At 42.4% G+C, this 18,819-nt stretch overlaps 2 protein-coding genes across 2 annotated transcripts in view; both read left to right on the plus strand.

Moving 5' to 3' along the window:
* ppm1ba (protein phosphatase, Mg2+/Mn2+ dependent, 1Ba) overlaps window positions 1–8,176 on the plus strand; it is a 29,650-nt gene extending 21,474 nt beyond the window's left edge. The window contains exon 6 of the mRNA XM_084076698.1: window positions 2,606–8,176. Within this exon, the coding sequence (XP_083932824.1) occupies window positions 2,606–2,638 (33 nt within the window). The 3' untranslated portion in view covers window positions 2,639–8,176. The remainder of the gene's footprint in view (window positions 1–2,605) is intronic.
* Window positions 8,177–8,931: 755 nt separating this feature from the next.
* Window positions 8,932–18,819, plus strand: slc3a1 (solute carrier family 3 member 1). Its single transcript, XM_084075910.1, has 10 exons — window positions 8,932–9,196; window positions 10,363–10,542; window positions 11,020–11,165; window positions 11,451–11,576; window positions 12,286–12,405; window positions 15,374–15,489; window positions 16,107–16,308; window positions 17,366–17,548; window positions 17,819–17,944; window positions 18,366–18,819. The coding sequence occupies exons 1-10, from the start codon at window positions 8,968–8,970 to the stop codon at window positions 18,798–18,800; spliced, it is 1,863 nt and encodes a 620-aa protein (XP_083932036.1). The 5' UTR covers window positions 8,932–8,967; the 3' UTR covers window positions 18,801–18,819.

Here is an 18,819-nt window from a genome sequence, read left to right on the forward strand (position 1 = left end):
TAGCATGGAGGAGGGAGGGAGGGAGCCAATACATTTTGTTAGTGTTGACTGGGCCCAGAGAGACCCTACAAGATTAGCCAGTCATCAGTAACTATGATGACCTTTGGTGCTGTAATGTTCTGTTGTGTACAACAGGGGCATGTTATTAGTGTGCATGTACATGTGAGCATGCACACTTATTGGTGTGATTGACAGATTATAAAAGGATCTATGCAGGTATACCTTTCTCTGTACTAAAGGTACACTATGACTCCAGTATATTGCGGTTTCGATCCCTTGTTCCTTCTAGCTGTGTGTCGAAGTGTAACCCGTAACTGCTCCCGATGAGCAGGTTGGTGGTGCCTTACGTGGTTTTCTTCAACGTCTGTGTTTGAAGGTGTGGGCACATTTAAAATGTTGGCGAAAAGCGCTATATAAATGCACCATTCACCTTTTATTTTTCTATGTGCACTGCACAGGAGATAGGCTATTTGTCCTGGCTGTTTGTGTGTGCACGTGCGTGCACGGTTGCGAACGAGGGCTTGTCTTCTCTTGTGTTGTCTTGGTTTAGCTATAAGAGTACAAAGCTGTTTAGCTACTTGGTTTGTGTCTTTCTCTAACACACACGTGCACACATACAAATCTTAAGCACTGTTTAGTAGCATTAAAGGACGACTTCACCCATTTTCAATCTATCTTCATATAATTGGTCCTCACCATGCTCATGATAATATGGTAAAACTTTTGTCAATTTGGTCTGTGTTAGTTTAGAAACCCACCTACCAGTGACATCATCGATGGAGCATCCAAGCTAATAGAAACTGCAGGCTTTCTATTCCTGTAAAGTTAGTATGCTATAATGGAAGCCATTGTTCTCACGAAAAAACAAATAACTTGCCAAACGATGATGTCACTGGTAGGCAGGTTTCCGAACTGTAGACAGCCCTCCTCTGAGAGGGTCTGAGGAGTGAGTAGAAAAAAGTTGTACCATTTTATCATGGGCAATAGTTAAGACCAATTATATATGAAGATAGGTTGAAAATGGGTGAAGTCGTCCTTTAAATACAGTTAACGATGCTCTCTTTGCTGTTAAAATAGCACTTAACGTGTAACGCCTCTTAATCTGTAAAACAAATGCAAATGCCCATTGCTCCAAAAATACACACTTCCAGTTCATATAGTCTACAGCTGCTTTTATCAGGATGAAACAGCCATAAAGTACAAATACATCTAACGTATGTAATAGCAAAGGTATGTCTACGTGATGTTTTATTTAACCAAATAATCACAACTCACAAGCGTTATTAGAGTCTGGTTTCCAAATATAGACATAAACGGGGGGTAATAGATATACCAACACATATAAACAATACTATAGTTTTGATGATTCAGCACCATGAACAGGGCCGGCAGTCACAGTGTGTGTATTTTTGGAGCAATGGCAGTTTGTTTTCGGCATAACCTGAATAATGGGCTTTTGGTCCAATGGCCCATTTTTTTTAATACATTTTTTTTTTAAACTTTTGGGCAGTAGGTAGCCTCCATATAATGAGGAAAACTAGCTAATAATGCTAGCAGGTTATTATTCAGTTAACTGAAGCATTTAAAAAATGGGGTTAGATTCAAAACACTGGGACAAGGGTTGCACATGCACATCCTCACCAACACTGGGATAAGGGTTGTGTAGCCGTGTCTAACTGTGTGTTCACCCTCTGATTAACGCAGCCCTCCTGTTTCATTTGGTAAGTGACTCCATATATAACTGTCACCCCCTCTTTCCTGACCCTCAAGTACACATTTTCAGATGGACACATATACACATGGAAACATACACAGGCATGTCAGTGACCACCTACTGTGCATATTCCCCCTCCTTCCCCCATCATCAGTCTTTACTCTGTGCTCAGAACTACTCTATAGCATGCGGAGATCCATTTAGAGTTAAAGGGCGTGTGTGAGAGAGAGAGAGCGAGTGTTCTCTTGTTTGTCTCTTTATGACTTGATACACGCACAATCTTACACATACGCACGCATGCACCACTGTGTCTCGCTCCCACCCTTTCCACGATTGCACGCACTGTATGACTCCCTGCAAAGAGAGAGGAAAAAAAGAATAGTATGTAACAGCTGTGGGATTTATGTTGTTTGTCCTCTGAGGTTTGAGAGTGTTCCTGGCTTCACCCTACTCTTGCTCCCGCTTTCTTAACTTATTTCATCCGTGTCAGCTCTAGGAAAACCTGGCCTTGCAGTCTAAGTTGGGACAAAAACGACAACAAGAGTTTAAAGGGGAACGAAAACCTAGACCAATGTTGATTGTTTGCTGCCCTCTAAAGGTTATGAACTATTTTAGGCTAAAACATGTCTTTTTTTTTGGATTGATGTAGGTGTGCACATGTGCACGTTTGACAATGCTGTTGACTGCTGACCTTTTTCATTGCTTGAGCAGCACTAGCACATTGGTTTTTAACCTCTACAGGGCAACAAATGAACACAGGTCTAGGGTTTGTTTCCCTTTAAAGAATGTCCTTTCTGGGGTTAATGACGATGTATCGGTTTCTCTCCCCTCGCTCTCTCTCTTCCCTGTTACCCAACCCTGCTCTTTCTCTTCTCTGTATCTCTCCTGCAGAATGGAGCAGAGGAGTTGGAGGACCCCTGGTAGCTGTCCAGCACAAGAACAAAACCCAGGACCATACACAAGATCACATCCCTATTCACTCTTTGATTTCTTTTGTTGTTTCTTCCGTTGTAATTTTCTAATTTCTTTTTCTGCTGTGCTGAGAGATCAATCGGAGCGGAAGTGCCAGTTTTAAAAAACGAAACAAAACACATCCGACCCAGAGGATCCCAAACAGGATTGTTTATTTTCTTTTTCTGAAACAGAACATGGTGGGGTGGGACGGACAACTACAAACGGTATGTGTGTGGAAATAGAATCGCATTTATACACAAGAGAAACAAAGGCACACGTGTTTTTATTCCATGGATTTTTTGCTCTCTTTGTGGTGGCTTGTTTCATTGACATTGTCAAATGACAGGAGACACAGGAGCGGCCCTGGTTTTGATGCTGGTGGACACATTGACTCTTTGACCCTCTATGGTGCCTTCCTCACAACTGAGAGAGGAGAGACAGCCAGCCAGTCAGCCAGCCAGGGACGCCTGTGAGACACCGAATAGACGGAAGTGGCTTGCTGGCTGCATTTTCGGCATTGTACCGTAAGGAGTGCTGAAGTGGGACAAGTGACAAATGTCAATTGCACCTGCCCTGGCAGCCATCCATTCCATCGGCCACAAAAGCCAGACTGCCTCCGAGTTACCCTGGTCACCAGCAAGGCCGTATAAGGCCTGGTCCACTTCAGCATGGGGCATTAGCTGGTAACTTTTCACCGTAGGCTACAAACATGACCACAGTCTTCGTCAGATCGTGCAGAGCCCTGGCTCGGCTCCCGCAGCCTCACTGGACTCGACCAAAGCCTGGTGCTAAGTCTCAACCGTTCTCTCTTAAACGGGCAGCATACTTCAAAAGAAGTCAAACTTTTTCAGCTTGCTGAAGTTCTCTGTGGACAAAGTTGTTTTATACTCGATGTGATTTGGCTTTGAGCGCTGAGCGTTCCATTAGTTAAGACCCCGCCCGTCCACTATGGAATACGAATTTCTCACCAATCACACACAATGTTCGCATTGGTGGCATCTGCAGTAGCTTTGGCTAGTTAGGAAATCTTGGAGATGCATGAAGTGCAAATAACTTTTGCAAGGCAACGTGTCTGTTTGCTTTCTTCACAATCTGTAATTTTGTTCTTAACGACCATGCTGAACTTAGTTTCTGCAAGAAGTATGTTGCCTGCTTTACACACAGAACCCCAGATAAAAGCCCTAAGCCCAAGAGGAGAGCACTGTATCTGAGAGTCCCAGAGTTGAGTCAGACTGGCTGTGGCTATCACTAAGTCCCCATCTGCCACTAGGCTGGATCCGACACATAACTGACCAAAGCCAAGCAATAGTTGGGTTTGGCTCCATAGAGGCTGCATAGAGGCGTTTCGTGAAGAAAAGTTTTCAAACCAATGTGTGGCTGCTTTTTCTCGCACCTTTCTGCTCCACCTTCTCTCCTGCTCTCTCTTCTACTAACTTATGAACACCTTCCTATTTCTATCGCTTTCTCTCTCGTCTCTCTGACTCTTTAACTTTCTATAGAATAAGAGACAAAATGTCATTTGCGTCGGCAGATGGTGCCAGTCATAAGCTTTTCAGCCTGCTGTTCAATTTAGAAAATAGAAAATATATAAATATAAATTCCATATATAAATATATATATATAGATATATTTTGATTTGTTTATTTTTCACTTTTATTCTGCACCATGCTATTTCTTGTGGCCTGGTTGTGTGTGGGGAGGAAGGGTGAATACAGTGTGAAAGAGAGAGAGAGTGCGAATACATGTATGATACAGACACCATCCACAGACAAATTTGCGTTCAAAGGATTGAATCCAAACCTTTCCTGCTCTCTTCCCTTTTCTCTTTTCCTGAGCGAGCGCACACACACACACACACACACATTCTAATTACCGCCTGCCTTTTGTGACTAACAAAAAATTCCTGCGGTGGGATCTTGTTTTTGTTTATCTTTTCCAGACGCAAATCGATTGCTCAGAAATATTGTATGATTTACTTATTTGTTTTCACCTTACAATTTTTATTATTATAATTTGTTTTAATGCTGTTATGTACTGTTGCCACCATGATGTCTCAGAGAGGTGTGGAAACGATGAAATGTCACTGAACTACAGTTTGGGAGAGATGCGTGGAAGGGGGATTGTTTTGTTATGTTCATCAGTCTGCAAAGAAACTGTTTTCACACTGTCAAATGTAAACTTTTGTCTCTTTTTGACTACAAGAACTAAGCCAAACGCATTGTGCCATGTGACTGTGTATTTCGCAGGTTGTTTCCATACACTTTGCCTCGGTTTCAGATACATGTAAGGTCCACAGAACCTAATTTGGGCCCTCCTCAGGAGGTGGTACTAAAAGAGCTTCTACTTTCAAAATGTTTCGTAAATAGCAGATCTACAAGCTCAAGCTTGTAGATCGTCTATTTGCAGGACTTTGACGGGTTCTGGAAAGTTTCATGTTATGGAAGGTTACACTTCGCAGTCCAAAAGAGCCTTTTGTTTCCATTCATCCACATGAAAGAACAGCGACTTAGGAAACGCAACTCGTTCATGAAGCTTCTGCTTTTCAGCATTTTGGAAACATAAATATGTGCATATAGGTGGAAATACACGCGCATATATTATGTGCGTAATAACATTTTCAGCAGACACATTTACGATAGATGATATACACAAAGTACACTTGTATTTCAGTCACTCCATGGCAAATCTGCCCATGCTTTCTGAACCAGCAGTATTGGAAGAGGATAGGCCTAATGGAGCTTCCTGGCTTGGTAATGTCCTTGTGGTACACAAACCCTTGGTGCCATACAACAAAGGTACTTGAATGTGTAGTTATTTTGTTATTGTGGTTGTGTTGTTTTATTGGGACTATGTTTCTTATTTTTAGGGGGGGGGGGCATGTTTTCTGATTGAGGAAAAAATATGTTTATGTAAAGTGGGGGTTGTGTTGGGTGGGGTAAATATTCCGCAGGCATGTTCAGCGTGGGTAAATGCACAACATGAAGTAGAATTGACTTGTAGATGGGTATAAAATATGCTCAAATCAAAGGGATACACATATACATTGGACTTGAAGGTGCTCTAAGTGATATTTGTTTGGTTAAAACAAACTGTTTTTTTAGGAGCACCTAACCCATTTTCAACCTTATCTTCATATAATTGGTCCTCACTAATGCTCATTATAAGATGGCACAATTTACATCTTCACTATGTCTCATTCTTGGGCTTTGGACAGTTTAGAAACCTGCCTACCAATGACATCATTGATGGGGATTCCAAGCTGATAGAAACTCAGGCCTTCCCCTTCCTGGAAAGCCAGAATGCTGAAATTTAAGTTCTTGTTCTTGCATTCATAAATAATTACATTTAATAGCTTGTAATTTATTACCAAACCTGCCTACGGATGTCAGTGGTAGGCAGGTTTCAGAACTGTTCACATCCCTCTGAGACACAGTGAGTGAGTGCACAGAAATTGTACAAGCTTCTATTGAGCATTACTGAGGATCAATTATATGAAGATGGATTGAAAATTTTTTTTTTTTTTTTTTTTTTTTTTTTTTTATATGTTTATTTGACAGGGACAATACAAAAAACAATGAATCAGTTAGAAAAACATGAAACCGTTGCAATTGTACAAGGGGTTTATAGCCAAGGCTAATTTGCGACCCCAGTCCCTGGTTAGACCTTTCTATACAAATATAAATATCTACCTAAAAAATTCTGTTACAAAAAGGACATGCATGAAGCTCTAATCTAAACAAGTACAATAACAATAACATTCCCAAATTACATTCATGAAAGCAGTGACATTTACGTTTAAAAACGTGCCTAACATTAGTGTTCACACTAATGGTGAAGTGGTTCTTAAAATCCCAGGGGTGCCGATAGCCTAGTGGTTAAGGTGTGTACCACACACTGACAGCGAGTCCTTGGTTCGATTTTTGGTCCGGGTGGGCCTTTGCTTCATGTCACTCGACCCCACTCTCTACCTGGTTCTTGTCTCTACACTGTAACAATCAATAAAGGCAAGAAAGCCTGAAAAAAATACTTAAAAAGTTCAATTGTATATCTTGTATGAGTTCTCTCCTAATTGGATGATATTGGTATCCCGATCTGAAAATATATTTTCTCTTAACTAAAGAGCTGGAAAGACTGGGAGACCTGAACACTCTTTAACAATGATTACTGTTAGAAGGTATAGCTATTTAACACACACAAAAATCACTTACAGTACCTTTAATTCTGTGGTAGTTCATTTTTCTATTAAGAATTTTACAGTGGGCTTTTTTCCTTGAAGACAAAACAAAATTAACAAAGCTGACATCAGCCAGACAGGTAATGGTGAAAAGCAGGGTACTGAACTCATTTGCTATTGGCTGGATTTGTTGCCAGAGTAACCGATAATGATGTCACCTGGCATCAAAATAGCAGATGGCCACTTCAGTACCCTTCTTTTCGCCACTATTATGCCAGGCTTCACACAGATGTGGGTTTGGTTACTCTTTAAAACATTCATCCAAGAGTTTTGTCATACAATGACTCAGTTTCTCCTATGCTTTTTCAACTTTTCTAACATTGTGCAAGATTTCATCTTCCTGAACACTGTCCTCGGTTGTTAGGCTATGTTTAAGCTATAACAAATGGAAGGAAGGAAGCAAGGGAGACACTTTTTCCCCTCTCAATGTAAATCACCTATTATCCACATTCCACGCTATAACCCCATTGAATGGACTGGATACACTGCTGTGCCACTTGCTATCATCCATCATTAAATGATGAAAGGAGCTCTCAGCTCCTCCTTTTTTCGGGAATAGAATCTACTTGATCCTTGTTTTTGATGGTGGAATAAAATGTGAGCCACATGCAAGGTTTTGTAAAGATGACTTCCCCTTGATCAGCCTTCTTTTTAAGGAGTATTTTGAAATGGATTATTTCCCCAAGATGTAAAGCAAATTTTCCAAAGCAGTTTGTTTCCTAACTGTAGCAATGTTTAATGTTTTAGCTGACTTTGAATCACCGTAAAGACACTGAGACAGTGCATGGAAACTATAGTTTCATGTTTTGTTCCACATGGGCCATAAAAGGAATTACAGGAGAGAAATTGGACATGTAGGCTACTAGCTGGGGCTTGCTGGGTGAAAATGACTCTTGGTGCTCTTAAGCCACTCCTGTCTATGTATCTGCTCATGCTATCTGCAAGTATTGATTGACTGATAACAAAATGATTTTAACATTTATTGAGATTTATTTATTCAAATGCTTTTTGCCATTCTGAGTATGAAAATGTGTTTTGAGGACCGATTGAGATTACGATGACATTTACACTTGTAGACCCCCCCCCCCTCCATATTAACCTTTAGAGTGTGCTAAAGGTCAGTTTTGGGGGGGTCATTGGAAGATGGAGTTACCCAGGGTTTTTTCCATCCCTCTCCCTTTTTTTTTGCTACTGCTACTTTCCCAGTATGATATTGTGATGTTTCAGAACATACAGTGAACATAATCTTCAATAAAAAATGGATTTAAGTTTAACTGTTCTTATATGGTTTATTTCTTCCTATGCCATCTCATGTCTTTGACAAGTATTTGGTGTTCCTCATGTTTTGTACTCTATGTACGTATGCCTTTTTGAGATGTGTCATCTATTTCAGTACAATAATTTCCTCCTCCAGCATACTCTGTTTATTTTTCATTATTTGTTTATGCCACACATGTATGAGCCTTCAAAGGTTATGTGGTGGGCAGTGGTGCATGCCAGATAGATTAACTACACTACACAGTACTCCAGCTAAGAGCGCAACCAGATTAATCTCTAACCATTCCTTTACAACTCTCCAGTTTCCCACATTCCTCAGTTGCTGTGTGTGTGTGTGTGTGTGTGTGTGTGTGTGTGTGTGTGTGTGTGTGTGTGTGTGTGTGAGTGTGAGTGTGAGTGTGTGGAGGGAGGGAGGGAGAGCAACGGCGAGACGGGGATTGGTGAGAGAGTTGCACTGTGACCCTGTGAGTTACTGAGAGTGAGGACTCTTGCCACACAGTCTCAGTATTCAAGTTACCGCAGAGAGGGACCACACATCCGACACGCTTTTATTCCTGGTTTATTTTCTGTATTTAGTTCATTGGTCATGAGTCTCCCAAAGGGACCCAATGGCACCAGCAACAGTGTGGAGCTGGAAGAGTGCATCCAAAACCCGGGCTTTCGGGAGGATGGCAACGCCTCAGTGACGGAGATACCCACCACCACTGGCGGAGACAAGCGGGACTCTGCCGGCGTTGACGTTTGCTCAGACAGCGCAGAGTACACACAGGTCAAGCCGTACGCAGGGATGCCCAAGGAGGTCCTGCTGCTGTACTCCAGCCAGGCCCGGTACCAGGTGCCCCGACAGATCCTATTCTGGCTGACGGTCCTCTGCACTTTTGTGCTAGTGGCACTGACGATAACCGTGATCGCCTTGTCTCCTCGGTGTCTGAGCTGGTGGCAGGCCTCCCCGATCTACCAGGTCTACCCCCGGTCCTTCATGGACACTACCGGCGATGGCATCGGAGACCTGAAAGGTAAGAAGTTGATAATTTAACCCATATAGTGTAGGCCCACAGCTGGAAACAAAGCATTTGTAACTACACATTTGAGTAAAACACACATGATTTCTAACATTTAAGGATTATGAGATGATTTAGGTGTTATCGTTTTAATCTATTTTGATGTCATTAAATAAACAGCTAGTTCATTTTATTTTATTGTGCTGTTTTTTATTCTGACATGGGATCTCCCAGGGTCTGAAATACAGATAGAATTGAATTAAATATGTTTTTTAACATTAGCCTACCCAACACATGAAGGACGTTTTGGTCATTGTGACTGTAACACTCACTGTTGCTGTTATGAGAATGACAAGCTTGACTGATAGGTTCATAGGTTGACACTAAATGTTTTTATGGCTCTTGTTTTATACTCCAGCTACTCACTTTTATAGGATGGCTGCAGTGTCAATATTGTTTAAGCCGAGTTCCACAGACGTTCCATAGTTAATTAAGATTCAGCCGTACTCAGGACTTTATATTTACAAAGTAGCCTAAATAGGACTAAATCAAAATCTAGGTATGGATACTTTTCTCAACAAGAACTGCTGTTGGTTGGTTTGACAAGGGAGAAGCAACAATAGGTATATATAGGTATCATTATGCAGAGCTGGGAACATCTTGAGAAAAGAAAAGACTCATATTGAATAATTTCCCTGCTGTAGGGGGAAAAAATCATAGGTACCATTATACAATTTCTATTGCTTTTAATGGTTTCTATTGCTAATGCTTTATTGTTTCCAGAGTCGACAGTAGAAGGAAGAAATTCCCTCATGTTTGATGATGCAGAGTTAACAAACAACTTATATATTATAATACACGTGGCAATGCAAAACCAAAAAGCATAAAATGCAGGCTGGACTGAGTGGTTTTATTGCACTTTACACTTCATTCACTTTTATAGAGTGGCCTCAGGGGCAATAAACCAGCAACAACAGCAGGGACAGCAGATTTATGACCATGTTATTTCCAGCTATTATTTTTTAAACTAGATTCACTGAAGGAAATGAAATGCAGGACATGTTGCTAATGGTGCTACTGATTGTTGCAACAACTAGGCCTACATCAGTATTCAAGGTCTTCTCTTCATGGCCTGTTCTATCTGTTCTATCATTAACTTCATGGTTTTGTTTAATATGCAGGTATTAGGGAGAACCTGCACCACTTTGAGTACCTCAACATCAAGGCAATTTGGATCAGCCCCGTCTACAAGTCTCCCATGAAGGACTTTGGCTATGATGTGGAGGACTTCAGGGACATCGACCCAGACTTTGGAACCATGCAGGACTTTGAGGAGCTCCTTGCTGAAATTCACAACAAAGGTGCATCTTTGAGGTGATGTGTCTATGGCTTTGGGGATGCGTGGTGGGATGGTAATTTTGGGGCATAACCACACATTATTATTGCAAATACATGAACTACACAAAAAGTAAGGAATTTGTATCTATTTATTTATTTACTACATTATATCAGTACTTTTTGTGCATACATTTCCAAGAGGCAAATTCTATTCTGTACTTTAAACCCGGTTTCCCCATTTTGGGCATTATTCAAAAAGATGTTTTTTTTGTGTGAAAATAATTTGTTTTCGATCTACAGATCGCGATGTGTTGTGAGCTTGTAGATCACCTCTATAAGTGTGTAGACTGGCTATTTTCACTATTAAACAGGGCTTATTTGGTTAATTCATAATTTATTTTGTAAGTTTGGATCCCAGCATGACACCAAATTCCTCTTTTGGGCCTCGAGTAACAAATTGGTTGGGAGCCAATGATATATCCTACTGTAACCTCACTCAGGCTTGAAGCTGATCATGGACTTCATCCCTAACCACACCAGCGACAAACACCACTGGTTCAACGAGAGCCGGGCTGGAGTCGAACACTACAAGGACTACTATGTTTGGACCGACTGCAACGATACCAACCACAGGCCTAACAACTGGGTTGGTATACAATTCACCATGCTGGCTCTATCGCTCTGTCTGCATCATGTACTGTAGGACCAATATGCCCATATATGTAGATCACTGATGTCATCAGTATATGCCCATATATGGGCATACCCTTTTTGTGTCCATATATGGAGCTGACTGATGCTATGACAACACACTCCATATTTGGGCATAGCTTCATTGGGAAATCTGTTATGTATCAAGCTCAGCCCACCATATATCATGTCTTTCAACTCACGCTCCACACTTTAATGTCCTCTCTTCTTCTCCCCACAGGTTAGTGTGTTTGGGAACTCGTCATGGACCTATGATGAAGCTAGAGGACAGTGCTACCTGCACCAGTTCCTCAAAGAGCAACCAGACCTCAACTTCAGAGACCCAAATGTCCGCAAAGAGATGATTGTAAGTTCGCACGCACGCACGCACGCACGCACGCACGCACGCACGCACGCACGCACGCACGCACGCACGCACGCACGCACGCACGCACGCACGCACGCACACACACACACACACACACACACACACACACACACACACACACACACACACACACACACACACACACACACACACACACACACACACACACACACACACACACACACACACACACACAGATGCCTGGGATCAAGGTTCACACAAACACCTCTCTTAGTTTCTGTCTCATACTTTCTGTCTGTCTGTCTCGCTCTTTACTCCCTTTCTCAGTGCTACAGTATCTGTGTCTCTCTGCCATTCTCTTTCTTTCTGTCTTGCAGCCACACATACACACCATCCTGCTATCTCTCTCACTGTGTGTGTGTGTGTGTGTGTGTGTGTGTGTGTGTGTGTGTGTGTGTGTGTGTGTGTGTGTGTGTGTGTGTGTGTGTGTGCGTGCGTGCGTGCGTGCGTGCGTGCGCATGTACGTGCGTGCATGTGTTAGCGTTACATAACCTTAACTGTTCTATCCCCAATTAGACATGCTCGTCCCAATCAACTGGTTTGATATCCAAACATTTTAATCAGTCAAGGATCTAGGTTCTTTCTCACACAGGCTATCATGGGTCATCAAAAGAAGGCAGAAGTCTACAAAGAAATATTTCAGCATTCTTCTGTGTGTGATTCTCAGGACCTCATTAACTTCTGGATGGGAAAAGGTGTGGATGGCTTCCGCATGGATGCGGTCCAACACCTCCTGGAGGCCAAACACCTGAGGGATGAGCCGCTGGTCAACCCAAACGAAACGGCAGTGAGTCTCACCTCTTAACACATCATGGCTGACAGTCTCACGGCTGATGGTTTTTACTTATTTTTTTCCCCAGGCCTTTTCCTTTTGGTAGTGTTGCAATGATGTGGTCGAGGGATCTGGTCAAAATACCGCTGCACCCCTGTGGGGGTATTCTTTCTTTTCTTTTTCTTTTTTTTAAAGATATTTTTGGGGCTTTTTTTTGCCTTTATTGATAGATGACAGTAGACTGACAGGAAATGGGGAGAGATATGGGGGGGTGACACGCAGCAAAGGTCGTCGGGATCGGGAGTCGAACCCGCGACACGCTGTCAGGCTGGCATTGCAGCCTAGGGTGCCTGGACCGCCACGCTGCGGCCCAGGCCGTATTCTTTCTTTTCTAACCAATGGATGCTGTACATAAAATTTAACCCACAGCATGTGAAGAATCCTCAGTGGGAATCAAATTCCCACTAACTTTCGGTCACTTATGCAGAATTCACACCAACAGTGATAGCGATTTGGCGAATGGGTGTTCAAAATGTCTGAAAAACACACACGAAGTTGATGTTGATCTTTTGTGGGTACACCTGGTTCACGCCTATTACAGATCACAGCGAGCTGGTTAGATGCCACTCTGTCTCACCGCCCCCAGCGGCAGCGGCCAAGTTGAACTTTTCTAAACTTTTCCGCACTGCCTTTTGCTGGCTCTGCCTCCTGCCACAGGGCAGCGATCGCTCTTCTCCATACGTTGAACTTCGCCACTTTCTCAGAATGCGGAAGCTGTATACCGCTGCTGGAGTCTGACCAACTCAGACATAATTGGCAGTGTTCTGGACCTGCCAGGGTGCATCAATCTACAATGTGATATATAATCCCCTGTGAGCAGACAAATGGCTGAGCTGTGTTTAGCTTCATAGAACTAATACTTTTGACAGTCACAAATTGATATAAAACAAGAGTTAAAAAATGCTCTCAGGTCTTATGGACGTTTGTTTTTTTACTGGTACAGTAGCTATTTGGAAGTAGAACCTTCTACATTAGCAGGTAGAAAAATACGACGTTAACTTTCAGTGCCACTGATTATTTTCTCAGGCTGATGGCTGGGGATGATTTTACTGCCCTCCTTGAAAACATCCTGTTCATGCTGCTCATAGTGCTGCTCCGTGCAGAACTGAACTCCTCGAAAGAGTTTTTGTACCATAGAGAGACTGCGGTTATTTCTCACAGTGAGGAGATTAGTAGAGGCATATTTCAGTGGATTAACAAGTCAGTGGGATTTAATGACCGCTGCAGAATTACACACTGAGACTGAGTGGCCAGTCTGGTTGCTGTCAACTGAATGATTTACTCAGTCCTTATCTGTCTCTTTCCCTTTCAGCCTTAACCTGGTTTGAAGTTATTCTTCCTTTGTTTCTGTCTTATTGTCCATGACCTCTCAATGGCTCTGACAATGAAGTCAGGGACTTATGGGACTTTAATGTATGCATATATACTGTATTGACAGATATTCCATAACTTTGCAGATAAAATTAGCACATGACTTGACATTTTAGCATATTTTTTGAATAGTACATTTCACATTTATATTAAACTATTGTAACTGTTCAGAATCCCAAAAAATAAAATGCTTGTTTAAGGCCTGTTTGAGTCTTTTGAAAGCTATATGATACTATATGAAAAACAAGAGTCTAAAAGCTCGAGATCATGCTGGGCGGTGCTAGAGTAAAGGCCAAGGCTTACCAAAATCAGCAAAGTTCACCCTGAAACCTGCCTAGATTGTGTAGATTGTGAGATCTTGTGTGTAAAATTGACGTTTTGGCAAGAGGGTGGCACTGGAGGTAAGGTCATGGGGTCATTAGTTAGAGGTCATCCTTCAGGGAGCATGAATGCACTCATGAAGTTTCATGGTACTCTGCCCATTATATATTGACATAACTTGTGTTTAAGTGGAAGTTGGCCTAAGGCTGGTGCTAGAGGAAAGGCCATGGAGTTAACACAATCTGAAGAGTTCATCCTTGCTGAGTGTGTTAAGTTTCATACCAATCACCCCATTAGATTTTGAGTTTTGTGAGTAATTTTACATTTTCACACTATACTAAGAACAACGCTGACCAAGACCGATCAGGTCGAAATGTGTCCGTTGCTTTTCTGGGTGAGGCAAATAAATCAATGAAAGGACATTTATTTAGTGCTGGCTGTTTTCTTAGTCTCATTATACTGTTGAGCCGTGCACCTTGAGACATTTTGTTAATTCGGAGTGTTGCGGGCATTCTGTTTTCTTATAATTTAATTAGACATTTTGGCCTTAAGGGTACAGTGCTACAGAAAACGCCATTGGGTCTCCAAAATCAGGAGGGGCCATGAAGGTGCATGGCTAATTCCATGACAATCGAGCCAGTAGTTTTAGAGATACTTTATGTTTAGAACAAATCTTTCTGCCCAGTATTAGATCAATACATTTATAAAACATTAGAACTTCTGCCATGACTTCACCCGCATTATTTCACTGTGACAAATGGTTACTCTTCTTAACTAGAACCTTGGTAGCAACATTGTTAAAGCCGCAACTCTGTCTAGAAGCCTATAACATTGGTTCTCAAACCCAGGGGTCCTTGGGGGGGTTCCAGGGGGTCCCCAGCAAAATGTGTTAATATAGCATCACAATAATTTTAGCCTTTTATACTTTGGCTATTCAACACTAGCCTGAGCTTGTAGATCTGCTATTTTTTGAAAAATCATGAAAGTTTGTGCAAACCTTTGAATATATATATATATATATTTAAGCGAACATTTGAAACTCAAATCTTTGCTTCTGAGGGGTCCCTGGAACAAAATATTTTGTGTTTTTTATTTTTGACATGAGAACCAGTGGCCTATAACATCAGAGTGGGACCTCTTGTCTACACCACCAAATACCTACTGTAACTAGCTGTCACATGTATGCCTAGTGTAACTGAATCATGTTATATTCCTTACTAACTCTCTAAAGGATACGTGGTGGGATCTCCACCATGACTACACCACCAGCCAGCTGGGTCTACATGACTTGCTGAGGGAGTGGAGGGCAGAAATGGACATCTACAGCCGGGAGCCTGGCAGACATAGGTATGGGAGTGTAACTAAGAGTATAGAATATGAACGTTCAATGGCGCTCAGGTGGCGCAGGGGTAAAGTTCCTGTTCACCACTGGGGAGAGTAGGGATTTGAATCCTCCGCAGTGCCTCCGGCTTGGATGAGCATCCATACAAAAGATTGTGGGAGTGAAGCTGGGTGGGGAGGGCAATCTTTGTCAATGCACCAGAGTTAGATTGTATAGAGTGAAAGTGTAATTATATTTTCTGATCATTCTTCATATTTCTGGATTTATACATTTTTCACACATTCAGTGTATAGTATACCCAGCTCATATCCTTGTATATAATAACTCTACTGTGCATTTGCTGTAGTAATGCAAAGTTCTAATTACCAAATTTCAATACAGTTTTACAAAACATAAGAGGTCTTGTGCACAAATGTAAAGTTATGTACAATATGTGCAGGTGGACCACTAAGAAAAGTTATATCACAGAGAAAAAAGACCAACAGATGTTGAATGAGTGCATCACACACCAACAAATCCAAACTTTACACTTAACTTGGACCTAACAGAATGTTACTTGAACTACGTGTTTCGCATATGACTAATATTATCGTACCCTGTGACATTGTCTTTCGCCTACCAGGTTCATGGTGACCGAGTCATATGATTACCAGGAGGTTGAGAATACCATGATGTACTATGGCACTCCACAGGTTAAAGAGAGTGACTTCCCTTTTAACTTCTACTTGATGGACCTGCCCCAGAACACCAGTGGCTGGTGGGCTAAACGTCTGGTCCATCTCTGGATGGACAACATGCCTTCAGGGCAGTGGCCCAACTGGGTGGTAAGTAGGGGTCAGATCCAGGGTTATTATAGTCAAATAATTATAATTATATTAGTTATAATTATAACTAAATAATAACGAATGATGAAAACTAGAATTGGAAAAACATTTTAGTAAAAACAAGGCGTGTGTTTACAAAACAAACTAAAACGAAGTAAAATAATCTTATATTAAAATTGGCTTAAGGGAGGACCGGCTGGCCGGCAGACCACGTCGTCACGCTCATGTCACTATGACTCAGCCATAACCATATAAGGAGTTCCCAATGCAGCTACACCCAAATATGGAGTGTGTTGTCTAACCTCAATGTGTCGTCATGGCATCAGGGGCAAACAAATCAGTCAGCTCGATATATGGGTATAAAAGGGACAAGGACAGACAGATACGGTTGTCTATGGCCACAGATCCAACCGCTAAGCCCCTATATGGTAATGTTCATACTGTATATGGGGCCGACCGAATTCAAACTCTGCACACGCATCGGCAAGGACTCGATGGAGTGCGGCGCCCGCCATCAAGTTGTTCGGATATCCAGTTGTCCAGAACCGCCGATCCAACCAATATGCCCATATATGGGCATTCCAATACATGGCCTTAAACTGATGACATCACGGATCTCCATATATGCGCATAAAAGGGACAAGGACTGACAGATACAGAGATCTCCATATATGGGCATTAAAGGGACAAGGACTGACAGATACAGAGATCTCCATATATGGGCATTAAAGGGACACAGACAGACCGGTACAATGGTATGTCTATGACTCAGACATATTGCTCGGATCCGCTGTGTTTACGTAGGTGTGAGGGCCGCATAGCAGCTTAAATCAGCCATCACCAACCCTACCATAACAAAACACAAAATCTAAAAGTAAAGACTATGTTTATGTACGATATATGGCCAAAGCTACGAACAAACAAATGATATGTATTAAAACAGCCTGAATGACCTATACTACCTCTCACCCAAACTCATCTCACTCTCTCTGTTGTCCCTCTTTGGCTTTCATTTTTCCTCACTTCAATCCCACTCTCTCACTGCTCCTGTGGCCAGGTAGGGAACCATGACATGCCTCGCATAGCCTCCAGTGCAGGTCAGGATTACATCTGCGTCATCAACATGCTGCTGTTGACCCTGCCTGGCACGCCCACTACCTACTACGGCGAGGAGATCGGCATGGAGAACGTCAACGTTTTGGAGAGCCAAATCCAGGACCCAGCGGGGAAATTCAACAAGGTCAGTACACCACACACACACACACACACACTTTAAGTTTGGGTCTGTCCTAACAGTACATTTAAATTCCAAGATAACAGGCATGCCATGCGTAAGCTTTTTCCACACAATACATAAAGGAGGACTGCTCCGGAATTTTGTGTATGTTCACATATATTATACTGAGGTCTTCACTTTATGATAAAAAATGTGGGTCCGAGTGCAAACCCTTATGAGAACACTTGTGTTATAGTATACGGGAAAACAGTACATTTCAATCACTTCTTGCAGAGCGCCAGTCGGGACCCCCAGCGCTCTCCCATGCAGTGGACTAATGGAACAACTGCCGGCTTTAACAACATGAACAACAACACTTGGTTGCCTGTCCACCCCAACCACATTACTGTCAATGTGGAGGTAGGTACAGTATGTGAAGCGCCACAGCCTTTTCTCCAGACCTGAGAGGTTTGGCTGAGGCCATTGATGCTGGGCGAGAGGGAGTGGGAGAAAAACACACACACACACACACACACACACACACACACACATACACACAGAAATCTCTTAGACAGTCACGTTCCATGTACCTGTAGGTGACTAAAAACTAGGGAGTTGATGGACATCTTGCTAAGTAAAGGCACTTTTGCTTGAAATATTTTTTAATGTTTTTAAATTAAGTCAATTTAAATTTGACAATTCGTAGCCCCTTTAAGGATGGTTGCTCTGCCCAACACTTTGGTCTCCAACTAGATATCGCAATATATCTGTTGTGCTCCTTCACTGTAGGCGCTGAAGGCTTTCTTTGGCTTACATTCCTTGCTCTGTCTTCCCTGCACAGGCCCAGAAGTACAAAGGAGGTTCTGTTCTAGAGCAATACCGTTTCCTGAGTGTCCTGCGTCAGTCAGAGTTGTCCCTCCACCGTGGTTGGTTCTGCTATGTCCACGCCGATGCCAACGTCTTTTCCTACCTCCGAGAGTTGGACGGATTCCGCCGGGCTTTCCTTATCGTCCTCAACTTTGGCAGCGACTTCGCCACCACAAATCTCACCGAGTTCCATGAGTTACCGGAGCAGTTAAAGATCCGAATGAGCACGAACCAGACTAGGGATGCCGGAGAAGTGATATCGAAGTCCAACATCACAACGGCAGCAGGAGAAGGCTTATTGATCGAGTTTTCCAGTGGTACTCGCTTCAATCCCAGCCATTCCACAGAGTGCTACATATCGGAGAAGGCCTGCTACCTGGGAGCCTTAGACATACTTTATAAATGCTAACAAGACTGTCCCTTGGTAA

Source organism: Gymnoscopelus microlampas (assembly GCF_963454915.1).
Source record: "Gymnoscopelus microlampas genome assembly, chromosome: 13".
In the NCBI taxonomy this organism is placed as follows: Eukaryota; Metazoa; Chordata; class Actinopteri; order Myctophiformes; family Myctophidae; genus Gymnoscopelus; species Gymnoscopelus microlampas.